The sequence below is a fragment of the Sesamum indicum genome, linkage group LG3 (assembly GCF_026168435.1).
Source record: "Sesamum indicum cultivar Baizhima isolate 11 linkage group LG3, ASM2616843v1, whole genome shotgun sequence".
NCBI lineage: Eukaryota > Viridiplantae > Streptophyta > Magnoliopsida > Lamiales > Pedaliaceae > Sesamum > Sesamum indicum.
Genome location: NC_142659.1, coordinates 27910780 through 27936280, shown reverse-complemented (window position 1 = coordinate 27936280; position 25501 = coordinate 27910780). Strand labels below are relative to the sequence as shown.

General features: G+C 37.8%; 3 protein-coding genes across 3 annotated transcripts; 2 read left to right on the top strand and 1 right to left on the bottom strand.

The window, feature by feature from the left end:
• The first annotated feature begins 25 nt into the window (after window positions 1-25).
• On the top strand, window positions 26-4692 carry LOC148788854 (uncharacterized). The gene is made up of 3 exons (XM_088878159.1): window positions 26-95; window positions 3286-3763; window positions 3816-4692. The coding sequence occupies exons 2-3, from the start codon at window positions 3349-3351 to the stop codon at window positions 4436-4438; spliced, it is 1038 nt and encodes a 345-aa protein (XP_088734285.1). The 5' UTR covers window positions 26-95; window positions 3286-3348; the 3' UTR covers window positions 4439-4692.
• Window positions 4693-7956: 3264 nt separating this feature from the next.
• LOC148788853 (uncharacterized) lies at window positions 7957-8899 on the bottom strand. Its single transcript, XM_088878158.1, has 2 exons — window positions 8513-8899; window positions 7957-8400 (listed from the first exon to the last, which is right to left on the bottom strand). The coding sequence occupies exons 1-2, from the start codon at window positions 8852-8854 to the stop codon at window positions 7957-7959; spliced, it is 786 nt and encodes a 261-aa protein (XP_088734284.1). The 5' UTR covers window positions 8855-8899.
• Window positions 8900-13452: 4553 nt separating this feature from the next.
• Window positions 13453-23985, top strand: LOC105159036 (kinesin-like protein KIN-4C). Its single transcript, XM_020692238.2, has 28 exons — window positions 13453-13577; window positions 13740-13904; window positions 14157-14303; window positions 14481-14633; window positions 14719-14930; window positions 15133-15302; window positions 15645-15769; window positions 16194-16230; window positions 16397-16488; window positions 16600-16716; window positions 16984-17097; window positions 17214-17297; window positions 17416-17602; window positions 17791-17891; window positions 18773-18871; window positions 18995-19108; window positions 19174-19290; window positions 19372-19452; window positions 19687-19758; window positions 19838-19928; window positions 20009-20040; window positions 20186-20271; window positions 20990-21061; window positions 21167-21394; window positions 21479-21614; window positions 22191-22289; window positions 22557-23105; window positions 23328-23985. Exons 2-28 carry the CDS (start codon window positions 13785-13787, stop codon window positions 23643-23645), a joined length of 3753 nt encoding a protein of 1250 aa, XP_020547897.2. The 5' UTR covers window positions 13453-13577; window positions 13740-13784; the 3' UTR covers window positions 23646-23985.
• Window positions 23986-25501: the final 1516 nt, after the last annotated feature.

The window sequence follows — 25501 nt, the reverse complement described above, 5'->3', positions numbered from 1 at the left end:
TACTTGCTTGGTTTTATCTGAAGCACTGGGATGGAAAAATGTTCAGCTTTGCCTGAAGAGGAAGCTAAGATGCTCACAAGAAGCTATTTCCCCAAGTGAGTCAAAAAGCTGATAAACTTTTTATTCTTTTCCTGTCGATTTTATGCACTCTACATCTGATCTCTTTCAAGGCCTTGAAACTGTATGCGTTTTGTTCCCTGTTTTTCCAATTATTTTCTACAGAGCTTTTGTCACTATGCCTAATATCTTTCCTTTTTCCCCTTGTCCTTAGACCATATTTTATTGAACAAGATACTGATTGTCGGGATGGCCAATTGGTCACTAGGTCACCATGTTTGGCTCGGTTTAGGAAAAAATGGTTTGATTCAGATTGTGTTATAATATCTACATACATACTCATCTGTGTTTATCATAACTTTGAGTGTGTATCTGTGTGTGTATAGAGAGAGATAGAGCACTTGTACTCCTCTTGAGACATAAAAATTCAGAAGGGCAGTCTTCCTCAAAGAGTACCTTCTACCTGTGTAAACTGAGTCGTCTAAATGTGGTTCACAGTCATATTTCTTTTCCTTTTGCCCCACAAAGTTGGATAATGTGGCATGACGTAAAAATTCTTGATTGTCCTTGAAAGTTGGAACTGAGGTCGTACAGATGTAATGCAGTATGATTTTGTTGACAACATAAGAGACTGCAATAGGAGGCAATATGCATACATGGAATTTAAGTTGCCTATTCAGTTAAAACCAAAGGCTATCAGAAGTAGATTCCATTCACAGTCATCTTAATATCTAAGTAAAGCCTGTCGTTTACCTGTTAGGGCGTGTTTACTAACGAGTATTAGGCGGGATATACAGCGTAATCCTGGTCAGTTAGCCGTTTACTTGCTAATGAGGCGGCCCGTTACTACTCACCAAAGCCCGGGCCATGGTGTGATTAAACGGCCGATTAGAATCCAGCCAATTTGGGTGGGATTCAAACTATCCCGACGCGGCATCCTTGTCGATTTGACATTATTACCCTCAAATTAACACTTGAAATGACTTCGTTGTCCTCGTAGTCACTCCCACCGCCTCACTTCGCTTTGGGTTTTTCATTTCAAACCCTCTTTTTCCTCGAGTACTGCAAAATCCCGCTTGTGCGCAAACTTGTAGCAGGTACCCACCACCATCATCGCTTAAAGGTGAGTTCGTGGTCGTCGGACAGCGTGGGTTCGTTACAATCGTTGTTGTTTGTGGGCAGCACTATCATCGTTCTCGATCTTAAGGTTGGTTTCTTTCAACCCATTACTTTCTCAGTGGAAGGTGTTTCAGTAGTGTTGTGCCTTATACTCTTTACTATCTTAAAATTTTCTATTCTGTACCTTGGTTGGTTGTTAAGAATATGCCGTTTTACTCAGTTTTGATCTGTTGTGACTCAATGTTTGGTGATTTGCACTCCTCCTTGGTTTTGCATTCGTCCAAACTACTGCCATCATCAATAAAAGTGCTTTTCATATTTAGGATGAGGTCATTTCAAAGAGTTACTCTGGCTTTAATAATTTTACAACAAATTGTCGACGAGCTTACAATCGCTCTCACGTTGTTCACTTCTGTTACAAAACACCTGAACGCACGTAAACCTCATCGTCCCCGGACGGGACCTCCGAGATTCTTAACCAATTTTCGGGTACCGGAACAGCTTACTCACCTGCACCGGCTAGTTTCAGTTAGCGATGAGTCGTGCCTTCGCAACTTACGTATGGACTGTAACGCCTTCGGTCGGCTGTGCTATTTGCTCCAACATGCCGGTGGAGTTTCAGAAAGCAGGGCTTGTACCGTACCGGAGCAAGTCGCTATTTTTCTTAGTGTTGTCGCCCATCATAAAAAGATTTGTGTGGTGAAGCATGATTTCTTACGTTCCGGCCGCACGATCCACAAACATTTCCATCGGGTCCTTAGAGCAGTTATCAAACTGTACAACATACTCCTAGTCCGATCTACCCCAATTACTGACGATTGCGTCGACCCACGGTGGAAATGGTTTAAGGTACCAGTACAGAATATTACCCTTTTACTAGATTTAAGAAAGATTGCAATAACACCAGTCAGTTGATTGGGGTACATTACTACGTACATATACCTTACACTTGTGATTGACTTAATGCATCGCAGGGTTGTCTCGGGGCGTTGGATGGAACCTTCATTGACGTCCGAGTACCTGAGGCTGAGAAGGGACGGTATAGAACCCGCAAAGGCCACGTTGCTGTGAATGTACTTGGTGTGTGCAACCCTAATATGCAATTCATATACATTCTTTCTGGTTGGGAGGGGAGTGCAGCGGATAGCCGTGTTTTGCGTGATGCAGTTCACAGACAGGGTGGACTAAGAATTCCTACAGGTTCCAACTGACCGCTATACAATCTACCCATAGCTCATGAGATTACGACCTTCTCCGGTCCTACATAAGGATAGTTAAAGTTGATGCGTTTAACAACATATTGTGCAGGACAATACTACTTGTGTGACAATGGCTATGCCAATGCTGAAGGTTTCTTGACGCCTTACCGAGGTGTAAGGTACCACTTACGCGAATGGGACAGTGGAGCTGGTGGGCCCCAAGATAAATTTGAATTTTTCAACTTGAAGCACTCTTCCGCCCGGAATGTCATTGAGCGTACTTTTGGTCTACTGAAAATGCGATGGGGAATTCTAAGGAGTCCATCATTCTACCCCATTAAGGTGCAAAACAGGATCATCTTGGCTTGTTGCTTGTTGCACAACTTTTTAAGGACCGAAATGCCTGATGATCCGCTTGTGAACGAGTTGCCCAGTGATGGAGCTGAAGGCGCTGATGCAGATGCCGATTGCGTGTGGAACATTGAGAGCAACCCTTCATGGAATTCATGGAGGGATGCAATGGCGACGTCTATGTACAACGAGTGGACGAGTTGCTCTTGACGTAGTTTTTCCAATATAATGGCTGCATCTTCCATCATTCATAAATCTTGTTCCGTGAAGGATTAAAGTTCGGTTGTAATACCAAATGCTCTATCCCCAATGTTATGTTGGCCTCTTAGGTCTGGGTGACGGTGCTGTTAATGAGGGTTTTCTACTTGTTGTTGTTCGGAACATTTATGCTACTCTTCCTCGCTTCAATTCTATTATTGCTTTTTAATGGGCAGTTGTGTTGCGATGTATTCTCTGGTTACGTGTTTTTACTCATTGGTTTCCTGCTAATTGCTCTCTGATTAATATAGCTCGAAGGTTGTATGAGCCTTTTAATGTCTCATTCATTTCTTGGGTGCAGGCATCGACGACTGTGACGAAGGTACTAGCAGGCCTTGTGATCCGATTTGCATTTCTTGCTATCATGGACTTGGGATCCGACGAAGGCACTAGCAGGCCTCGACGACGCGGGCAGAAGAGAGACAAGCCACAACATCGACGAATGTGGACGACTCTCGAAGAGGAATGCTTGGTGGCTGGACTTATGAATCTGTTGGTGACAGGTTGGAAATGCGAAAATGGGTTTAGGAATGGTTATCTAGGCCAACTAGAGGCCTACATTGCAAGGAGCTTTCCCAACGCTGACATCAAGGCTGACCCTCACATTACCTCGAAGTTGCATGTGTGGAAGAAGCAGTACTCGACGCTATCAACGTTGCTCACGCGTTCAGGTTTGGGTTGGGATGAACAACGGAATATGGTCACGGTGGAAGATGACAACGCTTGGAACGATTACGTCAAGATAATAAAACATTTGATAGCATGCATTCGTTTTCTTCTTTAACCACAAGATGTAGCCATCCTTCTATGCCTACTTTAAGAGGTGACGTTATTTGATGGGTCAGATGGATCCTCATGCAAAGGGAATGCGGTGCAAGACATGGCCTCTTTTCAATGCATGGCGAGAAATATTTGGTAAAGACCGTGCTACCGGTGAGTGCAGTGCGGATCCATTCAAGGATGCGAACGAAGTCAGAGATGAGGAGATTGCCGACACGCAAGACTGCAACAATCTCACTGCCGAATGGAATGCAGACGCAGGTCTACCCGGCTTCGACGAGGACCTGCCCTACTCATACGATGCGAACGTCGAATACGTTACTAATTCCTCGACTGGTGCAAAACCGCCGGGTAGCACATCATCAGGAAAACGCAAGAGAAGGGACGTCGGGAACGACATTCCCAAGTTAATTGAAATGGTATCTACATTTTGCGAGATAGCAAACACGCGTTTGGCATCTCTGACGAGGGTCCTCGAAGGCGAATTTGGTCAGCCCGAACATCGCGCGATGATCCTGGCACAGGTTAAGGAGCTTGACTCCTTGGACGAGAATGAACATATAATTGTTGCAAACAGGCTCGTTAATCACCCAAAGGAAATGGAGCTTTTCCTCGCGATGTCGGTAGAGGCTAGGGTGAAGATGGCTCATCTCATGCTATCAGGAAGGATTTAAGTGTCAAGCTTATTTGAAAAGGTGTAGGTTTTTTTGCGTATTCGTATGTCAATGTGAAAATCTGGAAACATTTGCAGCGTTTTGTATGTAATACTTGTGTACCGGTTTTGGAGCGTATCTTTGGTCTGTAGAACACCTTGGACCAGACGCAGGTCCCTAGACCATCGCCGATTTGCACTTATGGTGTTGCGATGACGTTTATATTTTTGTATGTAATGTACGTCGTATGTAATGAAGGCTGGTTTTAACCTGTTTCGAAGGATATATCATGTCTTATTATACATTGAAATTACACATGAAAATACTGGCGTAATATAATGTTTGGTAAATTCATAAGGTTTGAAGAACATTAAATTAAATCTTGTAGGGACAAACACCATGTTGGCCTATATGAAGTCCAACATTAAGCCACACATATGTAATTCAAACCTTAAGCATCGTACAAAGTATAAAAATACTTGCCAATGTGAGCATGGTCCACTACACAACTACCGACGTTCTCTTAAGGCTATTCGAATACATTTCTTACCACCCAAAATCTTACTTGCAAGAATGGCCAACACTAGGCTACCTTCATTTGCCTTAAGAGATCACATCCCATTTGCGGTGCCGTCTGAGGATTCCGCGGTGGAGTCGTACAGTCGGGATGTATTCTCACTGGACGAAAGTATAGAATTACCTCCGAAAATTTCCTTCATTTGTTCCCACTTGCGTTCGCCACAATAGTAGTACGCCTTGGCAAAAGGCCTTTCCTGCGCTAACAATGTCATTAATTTATTGTAAAAAAAGTTGATAAATTGTGCACAAACAATATCTGTAAAAAAAGATTGCCGGAATGATGACCCATACTTATGTAGAGAGGGGAAAAAGACAAGTGAGTACAAGTAAGTGGTACCCGGATAATTCTGGTCCATTCCTCCCACGGCCCGCGCATCCTATTCGTGTTCTCGTTCCAAGATATGGAACGATGTGCGATAACTTTACGGAATGTGTGATACCGAACCCTTAAGAGACACAATTTTTGTTTGATGAAATGCCCGTGCCAATTTCTACCTGCGTAAGTGTTTACCTTATCTAAGGCGAAGTTCAACGACGGCAGATCAGCCATTCGTCGATTTGACTGGTTTCTTCCCTTCATCGCCATGAAGGAGAGGGCGTCTATAAACACATCATCCACAGCTTTTGTCCAAGTTCGGGTGTAGAAGTATCGTCCCTGACCCATGGGTCTTTTCCTCCTCGGCATTTCCTCCGACTGGATCGGTATTGAAGGAATGGAAACTGTGTTTGCCGTTCTGGTCGTGTGTGTAGGTGCAAGCCCGTCGTTTATGGTAAGACTTAGTCGGTGAGTTGAAGGGACACGCCGCACGTTCGTAATTGACTAATGTCGATTCAAATGCAGTGCAAGCGTGTTCTCGGAAAGGAGCGGATTGTTTGGACATTTATTACGCATTAATAGAGTGTGGGTGTTGGCTTTTGTGATATGTGATACGTTTAAATATAGCCCTCATGCGCCAACTCAGATGTTCGTTTTCATGCGGGTTACAGATATGTTGGAAAAAAAGAAAACGAAGGACATAATGCAAAGTATATTTGGAGTTTGTTAGTCGCATTGCAGTATGAGTACATTATTAATTGTGTTAAATAATTTCAATCGGTTTATGTTCTCATTAATTAAGCATAATTACTCAATTACTCCGTTGTTCTAAGTGGTAATAGACAAACTGCCGCGGAGGTTAGGGGATATAGAAGGTATTAGAATGCAGAGTATGGCATGGAAACGTTAACCTAATCATAACCAACATCCATTCATCATTCGATTACTACAGCCCAAAACAGTGTTTAACAAAAAAAGACAAAAAGAAAAGGAAAGCATCATATTGTTGGTCCTGCGTCGATGCGATTTTTTTTTTCCTGATTCTCCTTCTTCCCAACGACCCAAAATGCACCATCAGTTTTCATCTTCGGTAGTGACGAGATCAATGACCTCTGGCTCTTCATCCTGTTTCCAACCCAAGAACTGCACATCTGAGTTAATGGACCCATCCAGACTGAAGTCTCCCACATCCTCGCTCATATTGGTGTCCGGCACATTGTGTTCACCACCGAATATCTCCTGAAGCTGCTCCCATTTCGGCTCCCCGAAATAGTAATACGCCTTAGCGAAGGGATGCACCTGAAAACCACATTCAACTGAGCGTGCAAATGCAAAGAGGTCTGTGAAACATATGAACAAATTTATTAGGAAAAACATACCCGTATGATCCTGCGCCAATCTTCTCCGCTGCCAGACATCCGGTTGGAATTTTGGTTCCACTTTATATTAGGTTCCTTCAGTAGAAGAGAGAAAGTACCTCAGCCCTAAAATGTGCAGTCTGGATAGGAAGAAACCGTAAGACCAGTTCCGCTTGGCGTAGTCATTGAGGGCATCACAGGCGTTTAAGAACGCAGGGTTCATCGGATGTCGTGGGTTCGTCTGAGGATTGCCCATTATGGCATAGACGTGGAGGAAGGTACAGAATGCAGCGTCCACCTTCTTCGTCCAAGTAGGAGTGTAGAAATAGCGCAACTGACCCATTGGAAATTTCCTCCGAGGCATTTCGATGATGTGCTGTGGTGAGCCGGGTAAAGACGAAGACTAGGGTTTGTGAGTAGAGTTTTGAGATATTTTCAGAGTCTGGGACCGAGAAGTCCATTTATATACACGCGGACTTCAAACGCTTTATATTTTCCAATTGATGTCAGACTCTGCATCTTTCCATCATTTGCCTGCCCTCATTAATGCAACATGCTTGGGAAAGGAGCGGATTATGTGGCGTTTGGCTCAGCATATTTCTGGTTAATGCACACTTAAGATGAATATACGCTCAGCACTTTCATGTCCGGGCATTTACAAAGCAACTGACACGGATTAGCCTTGTAAATGTCGAGTGAAGTTCAAGAGGTAAAACACCCAGTTAAGAATTCTGTTCGGGTTTGAGGCATTAAACAAAAAAATTTTCCACAAACAAATAACTCAATATTGTGAAAAACAATAAGATAAAGAAAATGAAATGAAGTGACAATAGGTGGCAAATACGACACTACTTACTTTACTTCATTCATTACATAAACTACAGTACGCCTGCCAGGAATAACAGTTGCAAGTGGTCCAAAGAACATATACAACCCATGCAATCATATACGAAAATACAAAAGGACCTGCAACTGTCGTGAACAGACATTCGTACCCTGATACGCATTAATGCACTATAGGCCTACTAAAAAAAGAAAGGACATTAACATGCATTTCATGCGGGTTGTGCTGCAACATACAACAATATGCCCGACAAAATTCCGCATTTTTTTAGTACATTATAAGAAAAAAATATCTACATATATATATATAGTCCGATACAACATAATATATTGCAAAATAACGTCCGCATCTGAAGAAAACATTGTAGCCGACCATCTTCCTACAAACTTTGAAAACCACCTTTGACGACATAACACCTAGCATCGAACCAACATCTACTGCCTCAATCTTCCTTCTTTACCGGAGTGCGGTTGGATGCCGAGGAACTGGCTTGTGATGGAGTCTTTACAGCAACTGGGCTGTCACAACACTTACTTATGGATTTCTGTTCAGGCATAGGCACTCTAGGGAGTGGCTGCAAGGAATCGGCATCATCCTCACAACCGTAGAAATCGTCCACGAAATTCCAAAGGGAAGAGCTCGAGGTCGGACTATCTGAGATATACCCGTAAGGACACGGGTCTGTAAGTGGACCGCCCGGAGAATCGGTTGCTTCGGCATCGCCATCATGAGCAGGCTGTTTGGTGGACTCATTTTCTTCAGTGTCTTGTGCATCTTCATCGCCGACAGAGACAGTATCAGAGTCAACAGGTTGAGCGAACAGCTTACATAACTCAGCCCACATGTCTTCGTACGCATTCACATAACATTTGCCTATGCGAGATTCCTGCAACGGACACGGAAATTTATCATCCAAGACAGTGGTAAAATTGCCCACACTTGTACATAATAGAATAATATAAGACCACAATAGACAAACATTAAAAACCACAAATCACCTTGCAGAATTCCTTCCACGTTGCGTCGGCTGCAGTTACGAATCGAAGCCGACTGTTATGGATTACATCCCGACGGGCAATCAGCTTCCCAAACACCTCATGCCTCTCGCGGAGGAAGTTAAGGACATATTTACCCCAGCCGAAATCAATCTTGCCTTCGTGACATTTTTGCACCTCCTCCAACGCATCAGTTATTGCGAACTTGTTCTCACGATCAGGGTGAAATCGTCCTTTCTTGGCATGATACAATAATCTACTGACAAAAGTTTTTTCCATATCTTTGCTCCACTTGGTACAATAAAACATGTACCGTTGATAGTAGAATCCATCCGGCCACATCATTAAATAGAGTTGGGAAATACAAGATGTTTGGGCATAAAAGCTGAAGTTGTTTGAGCAAAAAGGGAACTTTCTGATATTTTGATGAACTGGGTTCAGCAAAAAGCTCACATTTATACTGCAAAGTTATGCATCGTGATTTGATGCGGTGGCCAATAAAATGCAAAGACTGTACATGTATTGATGACTCTTAGTAGGTCCATATACTTTGAAATGCAATATACCTGTTGCATTCAGTAAGGGTAGGTGGCTTTAATTAACACAAAATTCCGTCACAATCAGCAGATGTATTACACCTTAGTGGTAAATGCATATCTTGTCAATGAAACTAAGGGAGCCCGCCGCCACTTTCTTAAAACAACATCAAATTGAAGACCCACCTCAGGTCCACAATCAATGTAAAAAGTTATGTATCTAAAGCGAAGTAGTTGGAGGATGGGCAGTTGGAGAAGTAATGAATGTAAAGACATTAAATCCGGATAGAGTGAATGGAAGGGTTGATCAGGAAAGTTAATATGCTGCTACTTTTATTAGGAAGGAGGGTAATGTCATGTCGCTCTCACCTTAAATCATTGTGGGCCATTTTTCAGTGGCAATTCCAGTAATGCAATATAGAATATAGCCATAACACAAAACTTATATGAAGAACGGAAAACATAAGCGTGTCACAATACACTAATGAATGAGTGTACTAACGCTATGGTATTCATTTTAGAGGATGTACAGTACAAACGAAAATCGATAAACAAACTTACAACTGGCCGGTTTAGGAGAACTTACATTGTCAGATTTGCGCATGGCACAATGAACAGTGCGTCAACAAAAGGGTAGATGCCTACTGACATTAACATACGAAAAATACACAGTACGTCGATTTAAGCAAGGTTAGACAAAAAAGACAATACAAGTAGTCATCAACCACACAAATATCACGACATATAAATAATTTCTTAATGTAGTACGACGCATCTCCTCTGCATGTAGAAGTTCATTTAAACTTTTAATCTGACTTTCATATTCGAAAATCCTGTTCAACAGTCCAGGAATAATCTCCTTAGACCTGCGACACACTGGGGGGTCAACCCATTGGAATGTACCGCAGTATTGTCCCTGCCAGATAAGAACAATATGTCACGTCGTGTATTTTCCAATTCATCAGAAGAAGAAATACGATTGTAGCAAGAGTAAGTGTGTATGGTCTAAAGCGTAGACGAATTATCCACGTAACAAGTTTTGCCACAGTTTAAATACTGAATTTATTGATTAACAAACCTCATTGCCCGGGCACCCGCGAAACCTTCTACCCGGATTATGGGAGGTCCATGAAGTGCGTACGAGCGCATCCTTACCGCAATAGCAAAAACGAAGAAGTTGGTCGTTTGTGGCAGAGGAACGGTGCCTACTACCGGTTCTAGCATCGGATTCGTTACTACTGTAATCGTGTTTTGAAGTAGGGGTCTCCATGTATGTTGTCCTATGAAACCAAAATGTAAGGATCAGAAGGGATGGTAGAAGGAACTGAATATTACTATAACATTACGGTAATAGTAACACATATTATTCACAGGTTTGGCGAGATGACATTGACGGCAATAATCAAATTCGTTAACTACTTACAGTCACTTCAACTACAAGCAATAGAGAAATTGAACTAGATGTATGACGTTACACCTTAACCAGTTGTAATACGGGGAAAAATAAGACGATGTAGGCAATTAAAATGTAGAATTTTCAATGCAACGACAGCTCGAAAGTAAGGTATGCGAAATTGTAGCAGTAAATTTTAACAAATATAAAGGGGAAAACTTATTCCGAATGAGAACAGAAGACGGAAAGAAGCATAAAGAACTTGAAGACGGGGGTACAAGCTGCTTTGACAGAAATTGTTAACCTCAAACTATTGTGTGCGGAAGCGTTTAGGAACGTACCAGATTAGCCTCCTGCACAATAGGATCGGTCACTTGAGAAACCCTAGAACAACAAAATACGAAATCATCGATACATTACACGCGATACAAAAAATGCGTACCAGGACGCGGAAGATATGGGAGTGACGATGAACTTACCCAAAATGTGGAGGTTGTTGTGCTCGTTCGGAGGATTCGGCCGGAATAGCGTGTTTTGCCAAAAACGTCTACAAGTCGGACGCAAGGGAAAAGAGGGAGAGAGAAATGAAGAATGGATTACATGAACAAGTAATTTCTGTCTGTTGATGGGGACAAAAAAGTAAATTTATTAGGAAGTATGTGTGTGAAATCACTACTAGTAAATACTTTTAGTAGGATATCTTCGCAATATAGTCGTGTGTAGTAAACGCACCATTTCATTATCCAATAATAGACAATCTCAGTACAAATCCCAAATGAATCCCGCGGCCAGATTGCGAATCCATTTGGGTAAACACGCCCTTAATTGATTGGTCGAGACTGTATCCTCAAAATTGTTTTCTATCATCATTTGTGTTTAAACTGAAGAAGTTATTCTTTTTGTCGCGAGAGTTATCTTAAACTTTGTGGATGGCACTAATTGGTGCTCCATGACTTCCTCTTCATGACACACTCTATTTTTAAAAATTTCCACCTGTTTTATGATGTTTGGATGACTAGAAGGTTTGTTAAATAACCTTCAATTAGCAGCACAAAAGATTGGAAAACATCTTAAATATAATACTGTACAGTTTATTCTATGTTGAGCTAATAATATCAGACAAAAATAAATGTTACAGTTTTGATAAGCCCTTTGAAGACGTGGTTTATCCAAAAGGTGATCCGGATGCTGTTTCCATAAGTAAGAGAGATGTAGATCTGCTACTGCCAGATACAATTGTCAATGATACAATCATAGACTTTTACATCAAGTAAGTTTGTCTACAAATAGAAATTTTTCCTTTTCAACTCTTGCTCTTTACATTGCTAAATGCGTGTGCTGTCCGCTAGCGTGCACCTTCCAGTTAAGGAATACAGAATATTGGATTCTCTTATATCCACTTATTACGCACTGTGTAGTCAATGGCGCGCCATGCGCGAGACGCGCAGCCCTCGCCATTCACGAGTTGTTATTTTTCTTGTGTCAATAATATCTTAAGTTATTATTATTTTTCTTTTAATTTGTGATTTATTTGTTTATATATTTTATTATTATTTATAATATACTTCAAAACATGACATATTATTTAATATATGTACATAGGAATGATATGCCACAACGGATAGTAATAAAAAATATTCACAGTTTTAATTTTTTTTATTAGAAATGATAATTTTTCAGGATTCTTTTTTTGTTTTTTAAACTTAAAATACTACTTGTTTTGGACTAGGGGTAGATGAGTCGAGCCGGCTCGACTTTGAGCTCGACTCGAGCTCGAGAAATTCGAGCTCGAGCTCAAAGAAGGCTGTTCACCAGCTCGCAAGCTGGTGAATATTTTTTATATATAATTTTGTTTTTGAATTCTCTATATATTTAATTTTATATTTAATATTTGATCAGTTTTATAATCAAAATTGACCATATATTATAATTATTAATCAATATCACACATTTTATTTTAGATAATAATAAATTATGGTACTTTTATTTATACACTAAATCTTTATACAAAAATAATTTAATCAACAACTTAGTAAATTATAATATTTTTTATAATTAAAATTATTGTTTGATATTATTATATATAGAACTTTATGTTATATTTTAATATATATTTATATTACGTTAATATTTTTTAAATTGACACGTAATTGACTTATGATTTTTTACTATTTATAAATTTATGTCAAAATTTAGTAATTCCTATGAATTAATCTAAAAATCATAATAATAATAATAATAATAATAATAATAACAACAACAATAATAATAATGATGATGATGATGATGGTTGAATAATTCTAATTATTATTTTATTATATATATAATGAGATTAAAAAGTTTAATCAATAATTACGATATCTTAAAATTCGAGCACCTGATTCATACGAAATTTAAATATATACAAGACTGTATCCATTAAATCATATCAGACGGTATGATTTAAAATCACATGGCCTAATTCAACGATACACCATCTTGAATTATTGCTCTTGTGTTTCGAATACGATATCTCGACATCCATATATCCAATAAGTCTAAAACTTTATCAAATATATTTTTTTGTAAGTTTTATCATATCTAACAGTCTGATCTGAATTTTGATGTTCTGATTAACCCATGTTGTTCAATAATATAAGTGATAGTTATATCAATGTTATACTAATTTATAAATATATAAATTTTGCAGATTGTGAACATATATGAATTTCAACTCTATCTATGTAAAAATTTTATGATTCGATCTCATAATTTTAAATAATAATAATACCAAAAGTCAAAATAAAAAGAAATAATAAGGAAATAAAAAAACTCTATCAATTAAAACAAATTTATTATTTAAAATAAAAATAAAATAATATTTTAAAATTTGGACTTTGTGGCAGAGGTGTGTAATAAATAAATAAATTTGAGTTGTACATCTGAAAATTTGAATTTTGGACCCAACCGCCCTTTCTCCAATTCAATTATGTGGTCTTTTTCAGTTCCGTTATATCCCTCTCTTTCTTTATCCGCCTCTTTTCCTTTCCAGATTTCAAATGAAATAGCCGCTCTCTCTCTCTCTCTCTCTCTTCCTCTCCTTCAACCTCCATTTCCCTCTTTCAGTTCAGAATTACTCTTCCTTCATCAGCTAAGAAATGTACGCAGTGCTATCCCTTAGTCCCTTTTCGTGCTCTGATGGTTTTCTGTTTTCTTTTCTTTGGGGTGGGGTGGGGGGTTCTATGAATGTAACTGAAATGTGGGTTGCAGATGGTGGGATTATGTTTTGTTGAGATATCATTTTGATTTTTTCTTTCTTCAGATATCATTTTATTGTTGTTGGTGGGCGGCTTCTGATCTGGGGAAGATGGATAATTCTGAGTCGTCACAGAGTGTGAGGGTTGCAGTCAATATTAGGCCGCTTGTTACTTCTGAGCTTCTTGTGGGCTGTACTGACTGCATCACTGTCTATCCCGCTGAAAAGCAGGTTTTCATTTCAACCATGACTACTTTCTTAGTTTTAGATGAATGTTTTCATGTTGTTTTTGATGAATAAAGATAATATGAAGCGTGCGGGTATTGATGTTTGATTAATATTGTTTCCTTACTTTTTTAAGCTAGCGGAATTTTTTATTGTACACGTGCAACTATATTTGTTCTCACTTAAAATTGAATTAAGGAAGAAGCTTTTGTGTTGACTGGTTTTTGTTGGTATTGTTGCAATTGATGCATGTAACAGGTTCAAATTGGATCTCATGCCTTCACATTTGACAACGTCTTTGGTAGTAGGGGAAGCCCGTGTTCATCAATATTTGATGAATGTGTTGCTCCTTTAGTTGATGCCTTGTTTCATGGCTATAATGGCACTGTACTTGCATATGGCCAGGTATTCAGTTTAACTGCTTGATCAAGATTTTCAATGTTTTGTCGTCTTAATCATAAGGTGTTTCCAACTATTGTTATTAGTCTACATTGTTGGTACTGTTCTTATTTAAGGCTCATGCTTTTGGAAAATCGAAATAACATGGAAACTCATTTGTTATATCTGATAATTCATTTCTAGACTGGGTCTGGGAAAACTTATACCATGGGTACGAATTATAACGGCGAAGAGCAAAAGAGCGGCGTCATCCCCAAAGTAATGGATACTATTTTTTCAAAAGTGGAGGCTATGAAGGAGTCTACAGAATATTTGATTAGAGTATCTTTTATTGAGGTATCAAGTATAAATTGCAAGTTTCACTTTGAATATGGGAATTTCCAATTTTCAATTTGCTTATTCTCTAATCTTCGTGTTCCAGATTTTCAAGGAAGAGGTCTTTGATTTGCTTGATCAAAGAACAACAGGGCCTGCAAGAGTCCCCATTCAAATCAGAGAAAGAGTGAGTGGAGGGATTACACTCGCTGGGGTTACAGAGGCAGAGGTCAGGACTAAAGAAGAGATGGCTTCATACCTGCTGCAAGGTTCATTTGCTCGTGCCACAGGGAGCACAAATATGAATAGTCAATCAAGGTATAATCAACTTCTTTGTGGTGTTTAGTTGAATCAGTAGACTAGGTTGCCACAATGTTGTTTTGAAGTTACACTTACATCAAGTTATGTATGGAATTAACTCATTTTATTTGATAAACCTTAGTGTTTGAATAGGGGTTTCTTAATTTTGACCTCAATATGCATAATAACCTTCTCACATATCTTTTTCCTGTTTCTGCAGTCGTTCACATGCCATTTTTACAATCTCTATGGAACAAAGGAGAATAGCTAATAATTTGGCTGGAGATGACGTTGGCGACGATGTTTTGCATGCGAAGCTTCACCTAGTGGACCTTGCAGGTTCTGAGCGTGCAAAACGAACAGGTGCAGATGGGACACGCTTGCAGGAAGGTAACGTGGTTTGTTAATCTTTTATGCATTGGTCCAACTTATGTGGCATTTGAGAGTTGTTTACCTATTTGTTGTATCTAGCAATATAATTCTTGATTCTCCACAAAGATGTCAGGATTGTGAATTGTTTTTAGTTAATCAACGGTTGCTCTCACGGTCATTGCTTGAGCTATGGAATTTTGTTTTGTTCTTATTTTTCTGTGTCTGATTAATGGAGTGATTTTCAATGCTTGAGTTGTTTTTTACCAAATGAGAGCTGCCTATAGTCATGCAAATCCTAGTTTTTTCTATTTGGTTGGAAGACTGAATGATTTTTTAATCTTCTAATTCCATGTGGCTTAGGCATTCACATCAATAAGGGGTTGTTGGCTCTGGGTAATGTTATCAGTGCGTTGGGAGATGAAAAGAAGCGGAAAGAAGGAGGTCATGTTCCTTACCGTGACAGCAAGTTAACACGCATATTACAGGCAAGGATATATTTTGGTTTATTGATGTCCTCTAATGAGGGACAAGATACTTGTATGGAGATGAATTGCCAGAGTCTTAATTTCTGCATTTAAAATGAAAATGATGTTGTCTAGCTAATTATTTGTATCAACATTAACTTTGACTAGTTGATTCCTAAGTAGCTTCAGAGCTATGGCTGGGAAAAGATAATTTGCATAGCATCTCGAGTTCTTTGGCCTTTGGTAGTTAAGCCCATTGGATCATAATGGAACTATGTAAGAGTTGATTTCATATTTTGGTATAAAATCCTTAACACTACCCGTCTTTCATTCATCAAGAGATTTCCTATTCAAGATGTATATTGCTTCCTTTAAGTCTTCCACAAATAGTATATATTTTCTATAGATATGCTTATCATGCTAATTAGTACTTCATTCTTTACAGGATTCACTCGGTGGAAATAGCAAAACAATTATGATTGGTATGCTTTTGCATGCATTCCTCATTTTCTTACTAGAAGACACTAGTTTATCTGTGTAACCCTTATCAGCATTGGCTTAAGATTGATGACAAAACATCTCCATTTTCTAAAAATTGGTATAGGCTATTCTTCATTGTTATCTAATAATTAACTTTTATGTTTACAGCTTGTGTTAGCCCTGCTGATACAAATGCTGAGGAGACACTTAACACGCTGAAATATGCAAATCGTGCGCGGAACATTCAGAATAAAGCTATTGTATGTTTCCTCCTGTATAAGTAGTTAGTATTTCATTATCAAATATGTTACCATTTTCATGAAAAATAAATTACCGAGGTATTTCCCTCTTATATTTCTTTATATTTGTAGATCAATCGTGATCCAATGACAGCTCAGATGCAAAGGATGCGGAGTCAAATTGAACAATTGCAAGCTGAGTTGCTTTTCTTCCGTGGAGACTCCAATGCACCATCTGAAGAAATTAAAGTATAATCATGCAAACTAACTATGCTAGTTTCTTCCAAGCATCAATATTGAGTGCATATACAGTATCAACCTATTTCCACAAAAAAAAAAGTTCTGTTTTTCGGTCATTCCCAAGAAATGTGGATTTCTAAACGAAGCTGTGTATATTTGTTCACTACAGTTTTTTTACATATGCATGTATATATCGTATGTGTATATGTTAACATAGGTGATTATACAACAATATGGTTCTAGTTTTGGTATTTACTCCACATTTCTTGGTTACAGATCCTTAAGCATAAAATATCTTTGCTTGAAGAAAGTAAAATGGAATTACAGGAGGCGCTTCAAGAATGTCGAATCAGTTATGAGCATTTGACACAACGAGCTATCGAAGCTCAGGTTGGTTCTTTTTGGTCTGGAATTGACTTACTGTTGACACCAGAAAAAAAAGGAAAATGGCAGAGTCTTAGGAAATGCTGTAATCTGCCTTATCAATCTAATTGGTTTTGTCTCAGGTGGAAAGGGATAGACTGATTATGAAAATTGAATCAGCACAAAATGGAAAACCTTGGGATGAGACTGACACCAAATCAGATAAGGTTTGATTGCTTGAACTGTCCAATCATAGATTATTTTGTAAACTATTGTGGTTGAAGATTGATTTTCTTTTTCCTCTCTCTAGCTCTCTTCTAAAATTTGCTTTTCTTTGTTCTTCAGGATTTCGATATTGTGAAAAGCTATATTACCAAGATTCAAGAACTAGAGAGTGAACTGATGAGAATACGAAATTTGAATCGTTTAAGACGTGAGAGTTCTGATGATTATCTCGATTCGGAAGATGATGGGAGTCACTCAAGAAATTTGTATATCATGGACTCTGACGTAAAAATTGTAGAAACAGATGGTAAGCTACCACCAGCTTGTGGGCAGTTCAAAGTTTGTTGCAGCTTGCTCTTTGGCTGATGCTTCATAATGACGTTTATTAATGTTGAAGTAATTCTGCAAGAGGTTTTGGTGTACCCTACTGGTTTTTGTACACATATATCATTTTAGGGATTATAGGTGCATAACATAACACTTGACATCTTGTAGGTGTGGTTGAAGATGTGGAAAAAGAGCTTGAGCATTCTTCTCTGCAAGAAAAATTGGACAAGGAACTGAAAGAGTTAGACAAAAAACTTGTACAGAAAGAGGTAACTATCTTCCTGTAGTATTTAAATCCAAAGTTTAGGGTCATGTCATCTACTTGTTGCTTTGATGCTGAACAAAGTAGCATCCAGGTTCTCAAGGAGCTTATAAACAAGAAGAAAAATTAATGAATGAAGTGATCCGGCTTAGTCAAAATGATGCTCGTTATCATATCTGAGGTTATTTTCATTTATTTGCATGTATGTTTTCCTAGTTTTTGAATATTAGTTGTTCTGAAGGCATTTTCATCTGAAGTTTTTGTTTAAGTGGATGTGATATTTCCAGAAATTGGGAATTATATTCCTTAACATTCCAACTCAGTGTTATTCGATGGATTGCAAAGTTCTGTCTATATAATGGCATTGACAATTAAATTGCCATCTGCCTTTCATTTTCTTATGTTTTTGGTCTCTTATTTGACAAAAGAAAATTACCTATCAGACTGCACACACCAAAAACCCACTGGATTTCCTCAATGTTTCAGAAATGTTGATCCTCACTTTTCTATCCTTTGAAAATATTAGTAAATCTGCTTACACCAGGAGCATATATGTAATGATGTTACAATTTCACTCCACTTATGCATATGAACATCTGAACATCTTTCGTCTGTTTGCTCATAGTAACATGTCATATGAACAAACTTCGAAAGAACTTGAGTAGATATGAATGCTTTTTCTTGTATATTCATTGGAGTTAAAATTTTATCATGAAATTATTATCTAAAGAAACTATGCGACATGAAACTCGGGATATATTTGAGTTGGTGTAAAGCATGGAGGCGATGAACCTGAATAGCATTCTTGATTAAAGCATTTTAATATATGAATTTTAATCTCTCGGACGGACAACATTTGGGTGTAACTATTTTAATCTCTTCTTGAAGGCTGAAATGAAGCGGTTTGCAAGTGTCGATACTTCAGTTCTTAAGCAGCATTATGAGAAGAAGGTTCAAGACTTGGAATTGGAAAAGAGTGCTTTACAGGTAGATCTTCATTTATGATTTTTGTATCTATGGTGTTCTATTGAAATGTCTTTCTTTTAAGTATCTTCTTCTTTTTCTTCCCCCCTTTTTTTGTTTTTGTTTTTTTTTTTCCTGTTTCTGTAGAAGGAGATTGAAGCCCTTAAGCATAATCTTGCCAATATCTCTTCCAATTCTGATGATAGTGCTCAAAAGCTGAAGGAAGAGTATCTTCAAAAACTCAATGTCCTTGAGACACAGGTAGCTCATTGGAAAAAGTTGTCTTTCCAATTAATATTGTTGTTATAACCTCATTCTCTATACAGGTTGCTGAATTGAAGAAAAAACAAGATGCTCAAGCTCAACTCCTAAGACAAAAACAGAAAAGTGATGAAGCTGCAAGAAGACTGCAGGATGAGATCCAGAGGATAAAGACACAAAAGGTGCTACTTTCTGGTACCTTAAAACTTGAAAACTTAAGTATTTATCTTTGCTGTGTCATTTATCATACTTTTTGTGTAAAGGTTCAATTACAACAAAAGATAAAACAAGAATCTGAGCAGTTCAGGCTATGGAAAGCATCTCGAGAAAAAGAAGTGCTTCAGGTAGTTACATATTATTTAATATTTACTCAGTAGCATACTGAGTCTCCACTTAACTAATCCTTGTGTTTCTTTGTGTTTCCTTTTAAATGTTTATGTCAATAAGTCCAGCACCGTGTTGCTTCAGTCTTGCTATCCCATCCTGAAAAAGCATAAAACTACAAATACTGCATCAAATGGCTTTATTATGTCTTACAGTCTGAAAATAATAACTTTTTGGGGTTGTCTTATCTATAGCTAAAAAAAGAGGGAAGAAGAAATGAATATGAGATGCATAAGTTGTTGGCACTCAACCAGAGGCAAAAGCTGGTAATCTATTGTCTTGGATTAATCCTTTGTTTTCTATAATTATGGTGATTTCAATCTTACGATATATGTGGCATATCAGGTATTACAGCGGAAGACCGAAGAAGCTGCTATGGCTACAAAACGACTTAAGGAGTTGTTAGATTCTCGGAAAGCTTCACGTGAAACACCTGGTTAGAATAGACCGGATTGTTGCTTTGAAGAATACCTACACATACTTTTCGTGATGTATTGATTCTTTGCATGAATGCAGGTGGAGGAAGTAACAAAGGTCCTGGAATTCAGGTATGCTCCGCTACTCTGGGGGCTTGCTAGAGTTTTTGTGTTTTCACTAATGCATATAACTTAGCGTACACGGTAGTTGCATCCTGTAAAGGATTTGCCCATCACTGTCTTTAATATTATTAACATCTTTTCTGTTGTTTCGAAGGCACTAGTGCAGACTATTGAGCATGAACTTGAGGTTACTGTAGGAGTACATGAAGTGCGGTCAGAGTATGAGCGGCAAATGAAAGAGTAAATGCGCTCACTCTTCCATAAATATTTATATATTTTTACAAATTTCTTTCTTTGTACAAATTTTTACAAATTGCTTTCTTTGAATCCTGATGTCCTTGGGAAAATCAAGCATAATATCTATATATTTTCCTTAACATATAGAATGTTGACGTACCATAGCCTACTAATCTCAAATATCTAGAAAATAATCAAAGAAATGTTGTGTGCAATTAGGTTTTTCTGGCCCTTGAATTGGCTGCTGAGGTTTTTCACATTTGTAAATCAGTTGCATGTTTGGGAAGTTGTGATCCATGGAAAGTGAAATAACGAAAAACAAAGATACCTATTATATATCATTATGTTTGCTGTTTCTGCAATGTATGCTGTTCAGTTGTGACAAAGAAATTGCTTGATCATGTGCCGATGGTGGTGCACACATTTCACTGAAGTTTCTACCAAAGGACTATAACTCCAAACTCCCTTTTGATTTATTATAAGAGGAACCTTTATACCCTTATGTTTGTTTTCCATCTGTTATAATATGTAGAACTCGGATGGTAATATCATGGTGTTTAGGGACTCTTGTAATTGGTTACCTCTATTTTTGCTTGTCAGTTGGGTATATATGAATTGACAGCTAAACAGAAACAACAATGACATAGGTCTCATGAATTGTGATGATTGAAGTTAAAAGACTCCCTTGCTATTTATAATTTCAATCTCTATCTATGTGTAGGAGGGCTAAAATGGGTGAAGAAGTTGCAAGATTGAAAGAGGAAGCGCTTATAGGAAAGCAGCCGAACTTAAGGTCTGAAGGGACAGCCGAAATGTTTTGAGTTGTATGCTTCAGTTTATTTTTTACAGAATAGTGGAGTATTATTAACTAAGCACTTAATGGTTTACTCCATTGTAGTGAATTCCCACAGTCGATGTCTCCTGGTGCTAGAAATTCGAGGATTTTTGCTCTTGAGAATATGCTTGCCACTTCCTCAAGTACACTTGTTTCCATGGCATCTCAATTATCAGAAGCAGAGGAGCGTGAACGAGCATTTAGTGGTAGAGGGAGATGGAACCAAGTTCGCTCTGTTGCTGAAGCCAAAAATATCATGAACTTCCTCTTTAACCTGGCAGCATCCTCCCGGTAACTGGCTCTTAAGTGCCTTTCTGGTAGTCACATTTGACTTCTGTAGTTAGTCTCACAATTCCCACCCACTCCACCCAACAGGTGCCAGCTTAGGGATAGAGAAGTTGACTGCAGAGAGAAGGATGCCGAAATTAGAGATTTGAAGGAGAAAGTAGTCAGCTTGATTAGACAAGTAGAGCTTCAAAAGTCTGAACTCAGCCGTCAGGAAAATTTAGTGGTGAGTACACTATTTTTTAGTGGCATACTTTACTGTTTCATGGTTATACCACTTTGTTGTGCAGTCTCCTCGGTCATGTCATTAACTCTGAAGCGTTGGTGCATGACCATGTAACTGTCATCAGTTAAAGGTTTCTACTGATTGAATCATTAGTTTAAGCTATTGGTTCTGTAACTAATCAGTACACAATATTTTCCTTGCAAGATGAGCACTATTTAGCACGATACTTTCAAAAAATAACTTGTATAAAATTTTGTTACGTTCCTTGCATTTGTTCTTTATGCTAATTTGTTTGCATTTGTTTGCAATGTTTGCAATGTGGGTTGAGAATTTCCTTTTGTTCTTTATGGGCTTCTATGGAAAAATATTAAAGGGAAATAATTCATAGTCTTGTAACGTCTAATACTTGGATATCATGGAGTAATCAGATGTGATATGCTAATTCTAGTATCTCCACCTAGTCGTTGCTATTAGGGTGATCTTTCTTTTATTTAGTTCTTTAATTTACTCATTTATGGGATATTGATGTTTTTTGTGCAAAGCTGTTCTTGAATTCAGTTGGGATTTTTTTTACAGAAGTTGGCTTTGGAGAGACATACCAACGAAATGAATGAAGCCTATGGAGCTTGTGTGATGAACAACAGCGACGGGCATGCTTATGACTTACGACCCAAGGTATATTATGACATAATTTGTGTTGCAACTAATACTAACAGATCTTAGTATTGTTTTCTACTAACATAGGTTCATTGTGTAAACTTATGATGCCATATATTTTGCAAAATTTATGGAGATTATTGATTTCATCAGCTCAGGCGCTTGGTTTTCCATACTTTAGGGTTCCCACAATGCTCCAGTGTTCTTAATAGTGGAGTATATTTTGCAATTGTACGGAGATTATTGATTTTCAATAGCTCATGCACTTGGTTTTTCGTACTTTAGGGTTCCCAAAACTCCATTGTTCTCAATAGTGAAGTATATGCTTTTGAGCTAGAAGACATGGACACATCTGATGATGATCAACAAGAACATCCAAGGCTATCAGATGATAGGGACGGCGAGTGGGTACGCACGAGAGAGAGAAAAAAACGCCAAGCTAGGAAAAGGAACTCAAAAACGGATAGCCATGTTGAAACGGCTGCTGATTTAGAACACTTAGTTGTGGCGACCTCAATTGAGCGAGTATGTTGCTCGTGCAGCAAAAGTTCTTCATGCAAGACATCAAGATGCGAATGCCGAGCTGCAAGTGGTACTTGTACATCGTCTTGTAGCTGTGGACCAACCAAATGCAGCAATAGGGAAGAAGTTAGTGCAAACGACTTATTGCAACCAGAGACTGCTGGAAATATGTTAGACACAGATGAAATAGAAAGAAGTAAAAATCTTGCTTCTCATGGTGCAATGCTACTTCAAACTGCTTTGTCTGAGAAGCCTGTCAACGCAAATGATGGAGTCACAAGGAAACCATTATCTGACATTGGGAATAACCTGGTAAGTGTTGGCAAGGTGTCTTACAATGATTTTGGAAGATTTATTTGACTTTAAACCTAGCAAACTGGCGTATTGATGATCATGTGTAACAATTCCGAAGTTTCTGGTTTTGAAATCTAAATTGTAGCTTGACTATAGTAGTATACACACACACACACACACACACATATATATATATATATATTGAAATACTATCCTGTGACTACCTTTATTATGTCTCAGGCAAATGCTAGTGTCCCAAAACCTAATCTGAGGAAAAAATGGCGCAAATCAGTCATTCAGCTGGTACCTGCTACACCAATTGAGTCTCAAACCCAGAATGTTGACGTCCCGGAGCAAGCAAAAACCAATGGAGAAATTGATATTCCTTTGAAGTTACCAAGAGCGATGCGCTCTACTTTGACGAGTAATAATCAGCTGAAAGAGAGGAACTCAGATCAACCCAATGAGTCAGTTAACAATGAGGTATGCACTCCATCCCTTGGAAGTCCTCGTCAGCAAGCCAGAATGAAAAATGGGAAAGAAAACAAGGGACTATAGAAGGATATTCGTTGAAATTCATTATATTTTCAAATCATGGAGCATTGGCATCTGGAGGGGTGTTCTCCTAAGTCTCATGGTATCCTTAGAAAATGGTTCCCTGAGCTTTGATATTTGCTTTTGGTGTTCTTGTAATTTAATTAAACCCTGCGTGCTCTCATGAGTTTACCGCCATAAATATTGAATGAAATGAGAAACTGTTGCAGGTGCAGAAATTTGCACTGCCTGCCTTGATACTTGGTATTTTACTTTTGGGATTTTAACCACTAATGTAAACTGTTGGAGAAAGACTGGCTTATTTAATTGTTAATTGCAAAATCGAGCAATCTGTTGTCATTAATGATAGAGTGGTATGAATTTGCTGTGTAAACGCATGACTAGCAATTTTTTCTACCAAATGAAAGCATTTTTCAAAGGGTAAATTACAACGGCCTTGTATATTTATGAATACTTTTTTGTTGTTTGAAAAATTATAAATACTTTTTTGATGTTTGATGAATTATGTAATTTTTGGATGGATGTATGAAATTAAATTAAAAACTTATAAAAAAATCGAACGAGATGAATGATTTTTTTTGGAAATTATAAAAAAGTTATTTACTTAGTCCATAAAAAAAAAATTATAATTTTTAATTTATAAGGGTATTTTGGTTAGTTTACTATAAAAAATATCTGAAAATTTTATGAATTGGTCTAATTGTTAAACGTCCATTAAAATTTAGGGTATTGATAATTTTTCAAACAACAAAGGGGTATTCGTAATTATATCAAATTTCAGAGGAGATTGTTATAATTTAACTTTTTTCAAATGCTGAATGTGTCAGTTTAGGCTGCACCAATGTTTCCTCATTCAAATCCATAATATTATCACCATTTCTTTAACTAATGATTAATCTCTCCAACGTAAAAAAACCTTTGATAGTTTTTCAGGTGTCTGTTGATCATTTTCTCTATAATTGTTACAAGTTCATGTTTTACAGCTTAGATGAACAAAGTAAGTAGTATTTGTTTATTATGAATTTGTTTTATCAAAAATTAGTAAATAAGTTGGTGTAGAAATACATAAAGAATATGCAAAGACCCGTTTGAATTTCTAATTAGACCTGCAGCCGCAGATGGTCCTGGATTTCATTTAAGGAGGTCGATTTTAGACTGAAGTTTCCCACCCATTCCATAGGCAGAATACACGAACCCATTGCGAATTAAGGACATGTTTAATGAGAGTTAATGTTCTTCCCGCATAAGATATATAGGAGATTGTCTTACCATTTTTGATTGAATGTTTTTAATAGCATCAAAGAAGGATTCTTTATTTAGACGGTCATAAGAGTAACATAGACCTAGACATTAAAAAATCATATAACTGTCCTAAACGATCATACACTAATATTTTGTTCTATCATATTAGAGATGACTAAAAAATTATATAATGTATACATTAATTATATCTCAAATTATATTTAATCCTGACATGCCACTAAGATCATCTAGACATTTTTTTATCTTGGGTTGCAGTTGTGTGATTAGCATTACGAAAAATAAAACAGTCATCCGCGAAAAAGAGGGAAGGGGGCGTGGCTGACAAGGGCAGCCAAGAAAGTGGAGAAGCAAAAACAAGATGACAGAAGAAACAAAGGAAACAAGTTAAGTTGTTGTGCAAGTAAGAGACAGGTACAGCAGGGAAACCTTGTTGCAGCCTCCTATATCTCAAGACAACTAACTTGTTAACCAGACTAACTGTTCAAAATCTTGATGGGTCATCATATCTGCTCTTCATACTTCATACATATAACTAACAATTACTGGAAACAATCTGATATATGAGCTACAACCAGCATAAGATTCTTCTAGGTCAA

What these genes read in the sequence shown, in the direction of transcription:
- LOC148788854 (XM_088878159.1), top strand. Translation starts at nt 3,349, where the DNA reads ATGGACTTGGGATCCGACGAAGGCACTAGCAGGCCTCGACGACGCGGG. An exon ending in AGCATGCATTCGTTTTCTTC is followed by an intron (nt 3,764 to 3,815) that starts TTTAACCACAAG and finishes AGAGGTGACGTT; the next exon opens with ATTTGATGGGTCAGATGGAT.
- LOC148788853 (XM_088878158.1), bottom strand. Translation starts at nt 8,854, where the DNA reads ATGATGTGGCCGGATGGATTCTACTATCAACGGTACATGTTTTATTGT. An exon ending in CGTGGAAGGAATTCTGCAAG is followed by an intron (nt 8,401 to 8,512) that starts GTGATTTGTGGT and finishes TGTCCGTTGCAG; the next exon opens with GAATCTCGCATAGGCAAATG.
- LOC105159036 (XM_020692238.2), top strand. Translation starts at nt 13,785, where the DNA reads ATGGATAATTCTGAGTCGTCACAGAGTGTGAGGGTTGCAGTCAATATT. An exon ending in AGAGGATAAAGACACAAAAG is followed by an intron (nt 19,291 to 19,371) that starts GTGCTACTTTCT and finishes TTTTGTGTAAAG; the next exon opens with GTTCAATTACAACAAAAGAT. An exon ending in TCAACCAGAGGCAAAAGCTG is followed by an intron (nt 19,759 to 19,837) that starts GTAATCTATTGT and finishes GTGGCATATCAG; the next exon opens with GTATTACAGCGGAAGACCGA.